At 52.1% G+C, this 11,789-nt stretch overlaps 1 protein-coding gene across 2 annotated transcripts in view; it reads left to right on the plus strand.

The window, feature by feature from the left end:
- Nucleotides 1-5,272, plus strand: part of CREBBP (CREB binding protein) — a 162,457-nt gene extending 157,185 nt beyond the window's left edge. The window contains exon 31 of one of the 2 annotated variants that reach the window (XM_010376035.2): nt 462-5,260. In XM_010376035.2, coding sequence (XP_010374337.1) covers nt 462-2,618 — 2,157 coding nt within the window. In that variant the 3' untranslated portion in view covers nt 2,619-5,260. Of the gene's footprint in view, nt 1-461 lie in introns of both variants that reach the window. The other variant, XM_030924411.1, reaches the window with a different exon arrangement.
- Nucleotides 5,273-11,789: the final 6,517 nt, after the last annotated feature.

An 11,789-nucleotide genomic window follows, 5' to 3' on the forward strand; every position in this document is an offset into this window, starting at 1 on the left:
CTTTGAGCCTTCAGGGCTGTTCCCAGGAGTGAAGGTCCTTGGGAGCAACACATAGATGGTCCATGCCCCCGTCCTGTCCGTGCTCCCATCCTGTCTGTATTCCCGTCCTGTCCATGCACCCTTCCTGTGTGGGTCTCCCACCTGTCAGTGCTCCTCTCCTGTCCGTGTTCCCTTCCTGTCCGAGTTGCTCACCTGTCCACGCTCCCATCCTGTCTGGGTCTCCCACCTGTCTGTGCTCCCGTCCTGTCCGGGTCTTCCGTCATGTCTGTGCTCCCATCTTGTCCGTGTTTCCCATCCTGTCCTTGCTTCTGTCCTGTCCATGTTCCCATCCTTTTCGTGCTCCCATCCTGCCTGGGTCTCCTGGCACAGACCCAGACTTAGAGGTTTAGGGAAGCAACCAGGGTGCCTGGTGGTACTGGGTCCCATGCTGACACCGGCCTGTCCCCTTTCCTTGCTTGCAGGACTACGACCTCTGCATCAACTGCTATAACACGAAGAGCCATGCCCATAAGATGGTGAAGTGGGGACTAGGCCTGGATGACGAGGGCAGCAGCCAGGGCGAGCCACAGTCAAAGAGCCCCCAGGAGTCACGCCGGCTGAGCATCCAGCGCTGCATCCAGTCACTGGTGCACGCGTGCCAGTGCCGCAACGCCAACTGCTCGTTGCCATCCTGCCAGAAGATGAAGCGGGTGGTGCAGCACACCAAGGGCTGCAAGCGCAAGACGAATGGGGGCTGCCCGGTGTGCAAGCAACTCATCGCCCTCTGCTGCTACCACGCCAAGCACTGCCAAGAAAACAAATGCCCCGTGCCCTTCTGCCTCAACATTAAACACAAGCTCCGCCAGCAGCAGATCCAGCACCGCCTGCAGCAGGCCCAGCTCATGCGCCGGCGGATGGCCACCATGAACACCCGCAACGTGCCTCAGCAGAGTCTGCCTTCTCCTACCTCAGCACCGCCCGGGACCCCCACGCAGCAGCCTAGCACGCCCCAGACGCCGCAGCCCCCCGCCCAGCCCCAGCCCTCACCTGTGAGCATGTCACCAGCTGGCTTCCCCAGCGTGGCCCGGACTCAGCCCCCGACCACGGTGTCCACAGGGAAGCCTACCAGCCAGGTGCCGGCCCCCCCGCCCCCAGCCCAGCCCCCTCCTGCAGCGGTGGAAGCGGCTCGGCAGATCGAGCGTGAGGCCCAGCAGCAGCAGCACCTGTACCGGGTGAACATCAACAACGGCATGCCCCCAGGACGCACGGGCATGGGGACCCCGGGGAGCCAGATGGCCCCCGTGAGCCTGAATGTGCCCCGACCCAACCAGGTGAGCGGGCCCGTCATGCCCAGCATGCCTCCCGGGCAGTGGCAGCAGGCACCCCTTCCCCAGCAGCAGCCCATGCCAGGCTTGCCCAGGCCTGTGATATCCATGCAGGCCCAGGCTGCCGTGGCTGGGCCCCGGATGCCCAGCGTGCAGCCCCCCAGGAGCATCTCACCCAGCGCTCTCCAAGACCTGCTGCGGACCCTGAAGTCGCCCAGCTCCCCTCAACAGCAACAGCAGGTGCTGAACATTCTCAAATCAAACCCGCAGCTAATGGCAGCTTTTATTAAACAGCGCACAGCCAAGTACGTGGCCAATCAGCCCGGCATGCAGCCCCAGCCTGGCCTCCAGTCCCAGCCCAGCATGCAACCCCAGCCTGGCATGCACCAGCAGCCCAGCCTGCAGAACCTGAATGCCATGCAGGCTGGTGTGCCGCGGCCTGGTGTGCCTCCACAGCAGCAGGCGATGGGAGGCCTGAACCCCCAGGGCCAGGCCTTGAACATCATGAACCCAGGACACAACCCCAACATGGCGAGTATGAATCCACAGTACCGAGAAATGCTACGGAGGCAGCTGCTGCAGCAGCAGCAGCAACAGCAGCAACAGCAGCAACAGCAGCAGCAGCAGCAGCAAGGGAGTGCTGGCATGGCTGGGGGCATGGCGGGGCACGGCCAGTTCCAGCAGCCTCAAGGACCCGGAGGCTACCCACCAGCCATGCAGCAGCAGCAGCGCATGCAGCAGCATCTGCCCCTCCAGGGCAGCTCCATGGGCCAGATGGCGGCTCAGATGGGACAGCTTGGCCAGATGGGGCAGCCGGGGCTGGGGGCAGACAGCACCCCCAACATCCAGCAAGCCCTGCAGCAGCGGATTCTGCAGCAACAGCAGATGAAGCAGCAGATTGGGTCCCCAGGCCAGCCAAACCCCATGAGCCCTCAGCAACACATGCTCTCAGGACAGCCACAGGCCTCGCATCTCCCTGGCCAGCAGATCGCCACATCCCTTAGTAACCAGGTGCGGTCTCCAGCCCCTGTCCAGTCTCCACGGCCCCAGTCCCAGCCTCCACATTCCAGCCCATCACCACGGATACAGCCCCAGCCTTCGCCACACCACGTCTCACCCCAGACTGGTTCCCCCCACCCCGGACTCGCAGTCACCATGGCCAGCTCCATAGATCAGGGACACTTGGGGAACCCCGAACAGAGTGCAATGCTCCCCCAGCTGAACACCCCCAGCAGGAGCGCGCTGTCCAGCGAACTGTCCCTGGTCGGGGACACCACGGGGGACACGCTAGAGAAGTTTGTGGAGGGCTTGTAGCATTGTGAGAGCATCACTTTTTTTCCCTTTCATGTTCTTGGACCTTTTGTACTGAAAATCCAGGCATCTAGGTTCTTTTTATTCCTAGATGGAACTGCGACTTCCAAGCCATGGAAGGGTGGATTGATGTTTAAAGAGACAATACAAAGAATATATTTTTTTGTTAAAAACCAGTTGATTTAAATATCTGGTCTCTCTCTCTCTTTTTGCTTTTTTTTTGGGGGGGGGGGGTTCTTTTTTTTTTCCGTTTTGTTTTTGTTTGGGGGGAGGGGGGTTTTGTTTGGATTCTTTTTGTCGTCATTACTGGTGACTCATGCCTTTTTTTAACGAGAAAAACAAGTTCATTATATTCATATTTTTTATTTGTATTTTCAAGACTTTAAACATTTATGTTTAAAAGTAAGAAGAAAAATAATATTCAGAACTGATTCCTGAAATAATGCAAGCTTATAATGTATCCCGATAACTTTCTAATGTTTCGGGAAGATTTTTTTCTATAGTGAACTCTGGGCGTCTGCCAGTATTACCCCTGGACGATAGGAATTGACTCCGGCGTGCACACACACGTACACACACCCACACACATCTATCTATACATAATGGCTGAAGCCAAACTCTTGTCTTGCAGATGTAGAAATTGTTGCTTTGTTTCTCTGATAAAACTGGTTTTAGACAAAAAATAGGGATGATCACTCTTAGACCATGCTAATGTTACTAGAGAAGAAGTCTTCTTTTCTTTCTTCTATGTGAGACTTGAAATGAGGAAAAGCAATTCTAGTGTAAATCATGCAAGCGCTCTAATTACTATAAATACGAAACTCGAGAAGATTCAATCACTGTATAGAATGGTAAAATACCAACTCATTTCTTATATCATATTGTTAAATAAACTGTGTGCAACAGACAAAAAGGGTGGTCCTTCTTGAATTCATGTACATGGTATTAACACTTAGTGTTCGGGGTTTTTTGTTATGAAAATGCTGTTTTCAACATTGTATTTGGACTATGCATGTGTTTTTCTCCCCATTGTATATAAAGTACCGCTTAAAATTGATATAAATTACTGAGGTTTTTAACATGTATTCTGTTCTTTAAGATCCCTGTAAGAATGTTTAAGGTTTTTATTTATTTATATATATTTTTTGAGTCTGTTCTTTGTAAGATATGGTTCTGGTTGTTCGCTCATAGTGGAGAGGCCGGGGCTGCGGTTGTGGTTGTGGCGGCGTGGGTGGTGGCTGGGAACTGTGGCCCAGACTTAGTGGCTGCCTGGAGGCTTTTCTTCCCAGAGACTGAGGTGGGTGGCTCAGCGTTTGCCCCACACATTTGAGGCTCACAGGTGGATGTTGCTCACACAGTTAGGGTCGTCAGTTGGTCTGGAACTGCACGTGGCCCACTCCTCCATCCTCCCTGTCCATCACAGCTGCCACCCCCAGAGGCAGGGCCGCTTCCCGTGTTCAGGTGGCTCCCCACATACACAGCTCCCAGAATCTGAGGCAAAGGGTGCTCCAGGCTTGCGAGGTGCTTCCTGACTTCCCCCCACATCCTGCGGCTGTCACGCAGCATGTCCCATGTGGCCTTTGAGGAAATGCTGAGGGACAGACACCTTGGAGCACCAGCTCCAGTCCCTGTTGCAGTGAGAAAGGCCCCCACTTCGGAGGATACTTGCATTTAGGCACATGGTCTGCCTCCCTTGGAGTCCAGTTCCAGGCTCCCTTACTGAGTGGGTGAGACAAGTTCACAAAAATCATAAAAGCAGAGGAGGACCATCGGTGGGGGAGCTGAAGTTCATCCCCTAGCCTACCGCCCCCAATACCCAGAGAATCACTTTATCCCTTGTCCTCCATCAAAGGCTGGTCTTGGTGGGGGGTGATGGTAAATTTAGAAATCATGGCCCAAATAGCTTCCATTTGGGCCCTTTACATTCTCAGGTATTTTTTTTAAATACTTGAATACTTGGTTTGGGAATCGAAATTCGAGGAAACTGAGAAATTGGAAACATCCAATCTAGTTTTAGCACAGAGCTTTGAACCTTGAGTTATAAAATGTAGAATAATTAAGCCAAGTGAAAATAAGACCACCACCTGGCACCCCCGACCAGCCCCCGGTTCACCCCATCCCAGGAGGGGAAGCACAGGCCGGGCCTCCCGTGATTGCTGCCCCTGCTCGGCCTGCTGGGTTCTTACACCTCCACCGTCCTCTTCACCTTTTCCAGCCATAGGGAAGCCTTGAGCCATGTGTTCAAACAAGAGGTGGGGCTAGAGCCTGGGAGCAGTAGCTCTAAGCTCACGCCCAGAAAGTGGCACCCTCCTGGTTGTGCAGCCTTTTAATGTGGGCAGTGGAGGGGCCTCTGTTTCAGGTTATCCTGGCATTCAAAACTTTATGTACCAACCTCATCCTCTTTGGAGTCTGCATCCTGTGCAACCGTCTTGGGCAATCCAGATGTCGAAGGATGTGACCGAGAGCATGGTCTGTGGATGATAACCCTAAGCTTGTCGTAAGGAAATTTCTGTAAGAAAGCTGGAAAGCCCCAACGCTGTGTCTCATGCTGTATACTTAAGAGGAGAAGAAAAAGTCCTATATTTGTGATCAAAAAGAGGAAACTTGGAATGTGATGGTGTTTATAATAAAAGATGGTAAAACTACTTGGATTCAAAGATGGTTCAGATTGGCTAATGACTTAGAGTTAGCTCAACAGCTCGTCATTATAGGATTGCAGATGCGGGCCGGGCGCGGTGGCTCACGCCTGTAATCCCAGCACTTTGGGAGGCCAAGGCGGGTGGATCGTGAAGTCAGGAGTTCGAGACCAGCCTGGCCAAGGTGGTGAAACCCGGTCTTTATTAAAATACAAAAAAATTAGCCGGGCGTGGTGGTGGGCGCCTAGAATCGCAGCTACTCAGGAGGCTGAGGTAGAGAATCGCTTGAACCCAGGAGGCGGAGGTTACAGTGACAGTGGGCCGAGATCGCACCACTGCACTACAGCCTGGGCAGCAGCGAGACTTCATCTCAAAAAAAAAAAAAAAGAGATTGTAGGTGCTGGTTGGGCTTGGTGGCTCATGCCTATTAATCCCAGCACTTTCGGAGGCTGAGGTGGGTGGATCACATGGTCAGGAGTTTGAGATGAGCCTGGCCAATATGGTGAAACCCTGTCCCTACTAAAAAAATACAAAAAAATTGACCGGGGTGCGGTGGCTCACGCCTGTAATCCCAGCATTTTGGGAGGGCAAGGCAGGCGGATCACGAGGTCAGGAGTTTGAGACCAGTCTGACCTGTCTCTTCTGTCTCTTCTAAAAATACAAAAATTAGCTGGGCGTGATAGCGCACCCCTGTAATCCCAGCTACTCAGGAGGCTGAGGCAGGAGAACCACTTAAACCCAGGAGGCAGAGGTTGCAGTGAGCCACATTGCACCACTGCACTCCGGCCTGGGCAACAGAGCGAGACACTGTCTCAAACGAAAAGAAAAACTTAGCTGGGCATGGTGGTACCCACCTGTAGTCCTAGCTACTAAGGGAGCTGAGGCAGGAAAATCAGTAAAACCCAGGAGGTGGAGGTTACAGTGAGCCAAGATCATGCCATTGCACTCCATCCTGGGCAACAGAGTAAGACTTCGTCTCAAAAAAAAAAAAAAAAATTGCAGATGCTTAGTGGAGTTTTTCTCCACAGAGCATGTGTTTGATGCTATCTCTGAAATTCTAGCATGTTACCATAGAATGAGCTGTCCCTGGATAATGTGCCATGGAGAGGTTTCTGCTTCTAAGATCTCAAGTTGGGCTGAGCACAGCTCACGCCTGTAATCCCAACACTTTGGGAGGCCAAGGTGGGCAGATTACCTGAGCTCAGGAGTTCACAGTCAGCCTGGGCAACATGGTGAAACCCCGTCTACTAAAATACAAAAACTTAGCCGGGCGTGGCAGCGTGCGCCTGTAGTCCCAGCTACTCGGGAGGCTGAGGCAGGAGAATTGCTTGAACCTGGGAGGCAGAGGTTGCAGTGAGCTGAGAGCTGGCCACTGCACTCCAGCCTGGGTGACAGAGCAAGACTCCAACTCAAAAAAAAAAAAAAAGATCTCACGTTGAAGACATGTTAACTGTCTTCCTTTTTTCTTTTTGAGCCAGTGTCTCCCTCTGTCACCTTGGCTGGAGTGCAGTGGCATGATCTCGGCTCACTGCAACCTCTGCCTTCCGGGTTCAAGTGATTCTCCTATCTCAGCCTCCCAAATAACTGGGACTAGAGGCATGTGCCACCATGCCCAGCTAATTTTTGTATTTTTTGTAGAGTCAGGGTTTCGCCATGTTGGCCAGGCTGGGTCTTGAACTCCCAACCTCAAGTGATCCACCCGCTTTGGCCTCCCAAAGTTCTGGGATTACAGGCATGAGCAACCATGCCCGGTCCTTTTGATTACTATAACATGGAACAAAAAATTGTATTCGAACTAAAACATGCTTTGAGCATTGCATGGCAAAATAAACTTTTAAAAAATGAAAAACACCTTTTCATTAAGGAGATGATTGCACGCTGGTGGCCATTTTGCTACCAGGAAGTTCTTAGCACAGGACAGCGTGTGCCAGGAAGCAGAGGCTGTACCCACAGTGCCATAACAGATGGGCAGGGGCATGTAGGCGTGAGAATAACTTCATCTCAGACCATGAAGACATCACAGCCTCATGGACGTATGGATTTTATGTGTTAATTTCACATGAATTACTTGTATACATTTCATAATAAATAGTCAGAGGTGGGGAAACACAGGTCCCTTATAAGATACTGAAGGAATGTAAGTGAATGTAATGCCCAGACTAGCAAAGTAGACGCTGAGGAACTTTGATGAGTAGATGACAATGCTTTGCAGTTGATCTAAATTGTGCATAAAACGGTGCTTTTGACATGCTCACATCTTTTTATAGAGGATTTACAGGAATTTTTTGGCTATGAGACCACTGTTAAATCAACTCACCAGATAGAAAAGTTCAATGGGAGCTAATATTTATAAAACACCTCAACTAAGAAAGTATTGCAAGAAGAAAAAAAAAAGGGCCAAGCGCAGTGGCTCACACCTATAACCCCAACACTTTGGGAGGCTGATGCAGGCGGATCACCTGGAGGCCAGGAGTTTGAGACCAGCGTGGCCAACATGGTGAAACCCTGTCTCTACAAAAAATACAAAAATTAGCCAAGTGTTGTCAGCACATGCTTGTAATCCCAGCTACTTGGGAGGCTGAGACACAATCGCTTGAAACAGGGAGGCAGAGGTTGCAGTGAGCCAAGATCGCACCACTGCACTCCAGCCTGGGCGACAGAGCAAGACTGTCTCAAAAAATAATAATAAAGAAATAGATGGCCGGGCGCGGTGGCTCAAGCCTGTAATCCCAGCACTTTGGGAGGCCGAGACAGGCGGATCACGAGGTCAGGAGATCGAGACCATCCTGGCTAACACGGTGAAACCCCGTCTCTACTAAAAAAAATACAAAAAACTAGCTGGGCGAGGTGGCGGGCGCCTGTAGTCCCAGCTACTGGGGAGGCTGAGGCAGGAGAATGGCATAAACCCGGGAGGCGGAGCTTGCAGTGAGCTGAGATCCGGCCACTGCACTCCAGCCTGGGCGACAGAGTGAGACTCTGTCTCAAAAAAAAAAAAAAAAAAAAAAAAAGATACGGCTGGATGCGGTGGCTCACACCTGTAATCCCAACACTTTGGGAGGCCAAGGCAGGTGGATCACAAGGTCAGGAGATCAAGACCATCCTGGCTAACACAGTGAAACCTCTGCTCTACTAAAAAAAATACAAAAAATTAGCCAGGTGTTGTGGCGGGCACCTGTAGTGTTACACGGGAGGCTGAGGCAGGAGAATGGCGTGAACCCGGGAGGCGGAGCTTGCAGTGAGTGGAGATGCGCCACTGCGCTCCAGCCTGGGCGAAAGAGCGAGACTCCGTGTCCAAAAAAAAAGAAATAGACATAAGAAACTATTGCATGGGCCAGGCACAGAGGCTCATGCCTATAATCCCAGCACTTTGGAAGACCAAGCTGGGAGGATTGCCAGAGGCCAGAAGTTGGAGACCAGCCTGGGAACATAGCAAGACCCCTGCCTCTACACACACACACGCACAAAATTTTGAGACACAGTTTCACTCTGTTGCCCAGGCTGGAGTGCAGTGGCGCGATCTCAGCTCACCACAACCTCTGCCTCCCGGGTTCAAGTGATTTGGCCTCCCAGGTTTTTGTGTGTGTGTGTTTGTTTGTTTTTGAGACAGAGTCTCACTCTATCGCCCAGGCTGGAGTGCAGTGGCGCGATCTCAGCTCACCACAACCTCTGCCTCCCGGGTTCAGGCAATTCTCCTGCCTCAGCCTCCCAAGTAGCTGGGATTACAGGCGCCCGCCGCCAAGCCTAGCTAATTTTTTTGTATTTTTAGTGGAGATGGGGTTTCACTATGTTGTCCAGGCTGGTCTTGAACTCTTGACCTTAGGTGATCCACCCACATCGGCCTCCCAAGGTGCTAGGATTACAGGCGTGAGCCACTGCACCCAGCCGACCTCCGGGGTTTAAGCGATTCTCCTGCTCAGCCTCCGGAGTAACTGGGATTAGAGGCCCCTGCCACCAGGCCCGGCTAATTTATGTATGTTTAGTAAATACAAGGAACCATGTTGGCCAGGCTGGTCTCGAACTCCTGACCTCAAGTGATCCTCCTGCGTTGGTTTCCCAAAGTGCTGGGATTACAGGCTTGAGCCACCACACCCAGCCTATAAAATTTTTTAAAAGAGGCCGGGCGTGGTGGCTCAAGCCTGTAATCCCAGCACTTTGGGAGGCCGAGATGGGCAGATCATGAGGTCAGGAGATCGAGACCATCCTGGCTAATACGGTGAAACCCCGTCTGTACTAAAAAATACAAAAAAACTAGCCGGGCGAGGTGGCAGGCGCCTGTAGTCTCAGCTACTTGGGAGGCTGAGGCAGGAGAATGGTGTAAACCCGGGGGGCCGAGCTTGCAGTGAGCTGAGATCCGGCCATTGCACTCCAGCCTGGGCGACAAAGCGAGACTCCGTCTCAAAAAAAAAAAAAAAAAAAAAAAAAAGAGCCAGTCATGATGCCACACACCTGTAGTCCCAGCTATGGAAGAGGCTGAGATGTGAGGATCACTTGAGCCCAGTAGGTTGAGGATGCAATGAGCTACGATCGCACCACTGCACTCCAGCCTGGTCAACAGAGCAAGACCCTGTCTCTTAAAAAAAGATCCCAGCACTTTGGGAGGCCAAAGCGGGCAGATCATGAGATCAGGAGCTCAAGACCAGCCTGGCCAATAAAGTGAAACCCTGTCTCTACTAACAATACAAAAATCAGTGGCGCATGCCTGTAGTCTCAGCTACTTGGGAGGCTGAGGCAGGAGAATCGCTTGAACCCAGGAGGTGGAGGTTGCAGTGAGCCGAGATCGCGCCACTGCACTTCAGCCTGGGCAACAGAGTAAGCATTCGTTTAAAAAAAAAAAATGAGAGAGAGGAAAAGGCTGGGCACAGTAGCTTATACCCGTAATTCCAGCACTTTGGGAGGCCAAGGCAGGCAGATCACCTGACATTAGGAGTTTGAGACCAGGCTGGCCAACATGGCAAAACCCTGTCTCTACTAAAAATACAAAAATTAGCCAGGCATGGTGGCGTGCACCTGTGGTCCCAGCTACTTGGGAGGCTGAGGTAGGAGAACTGCTTGAACCTAGGAGGCAGAGGTTGCAGTGAGCTGAGATCACACCACTGCTCTCCAGCCTGGGTGACAGAGCGAGATTCTGTCTCAAAAAAAGAGAAAACAGGCCAGGCGCAGTGGCTCACGCCTGTAATCCCAGCACCTGGGGAGGCTGAAGCGGGTAGGTAACGAGGTCAGGAGATTGAGACCATCCTGGCTAACATGGTGAAAACCTGTCTCAACCAAAAATACAAAAAAATTAGCCAGGTGTGGTGGCGGGTGCCTGTAGTCCCAGCTACTCAGGAGGCTGAGGGAAGAGAATGGCGTGAACCCAGGAGGCGGAGCTTGCAGTGAGCCGAGATCGCGCCACTGCACTCCAGCCTGGACGACAGAATGAGACTCCATCTTAAAAAAAAAAAGAAAAAATGTTGTAAGTGTTACAGATATTTTTAAGGGGATTAGGAAGAGACTCTGACAGATAAGATTATAAAGGTTGAGCTGTGGCTCTGTGAGGCTGAGGGGACTGACGAAGGAACACCGCCCAGCCAGGAGTCCTGGGCCTGGAGTAAGGGCGTCGGCATCAACTTTGATTGAGTTCCCAAATTCTGCCTTCCTCCTGTGGGTAAGAAAGTGAAGAGATAGGCCGGGCGCGGTGGCTCAAGCCTGTAATCCCAGCACTTTGGAAGGCTGAGACGGGTGGATCACGAGGTCAGGAGATCGAGACCATCCTGGCTAACACGGTGAAACCCCATCTCTACTAAAACACAAAAAACTAGCCGGGCAAGGTGGCGGGCGCCTGTAGTCCCAGCTACTCGGGAGGCTGAGGCAGGAGAATGGCGTAAACCCGGGAGGCGGAGCTTGCGGTGAGCTGAGATCCGGCCACTGCACTCCAGCCTGGGAGGCAGAGCGAGACTCCGTGTCCAAAAAAAAAAAAAAAAGAAAGTGAAGAGATGGGAAAATACAGCATGTGACAAACGCTGTTTACATGTATTCTCGCAGGGAAACAGAGGTGGTTAAGTAACCATCAAGTTCACAGAGCAGCGAGGGACAGAGAGGGTGCCAGCCCTTAACCCTCTACTGGAAAACCGTCCTACACCTCCGCCTCTCATCCTCTCTCCACACGTTCACCTTGGACTCACTTTGGGGTGCCTTGGGAAAGCGAGGAATTTATAATGCACCTACGTAGCCCGCAAGCATCGTGGCGGCAGTAAGTGGTAACCAAGGCCTTACAAAGGCCTGGTGGGGATCGGCTTGCCTGTGTTGGATTGCCCACTGGTTAACTATGGCATTGGAGAAAAAGAAACATTGACAGTCCTCATGCTGGGCACCCCAGTGTCCACTGCGCCAAGCTCCTGGTGTGGGTGACGCTGATCCATCCCCACCCAGTGTATGGAAGGGAACTGAGTGACGAGCAGGCTTTATCATCTCTGATCTGGAGTCCCCATGGCTCCAGACTAGCAGCAAGAAAGAGTTTTCTTGGTCAGGCAAAGTGGCTCACGCCTATAATCCCAGCAGT

The sequence above is a fragment of the Rhinopithecus roxellana genome, chromosome 20, assembly GCF_007565055.1.
Source record: "Rhinopithecus roxellana isolate Shanxi Qingling chromosome 20, ASM756505v1, whole genome shotgun sequence".
NCBI classification, from domain to species: Eukaryota; Metazoa; Chordata; class Mammalia; order Primates; family Cercopithecidae; genus Rhinopithecus; species Rhinopithecus roxellana.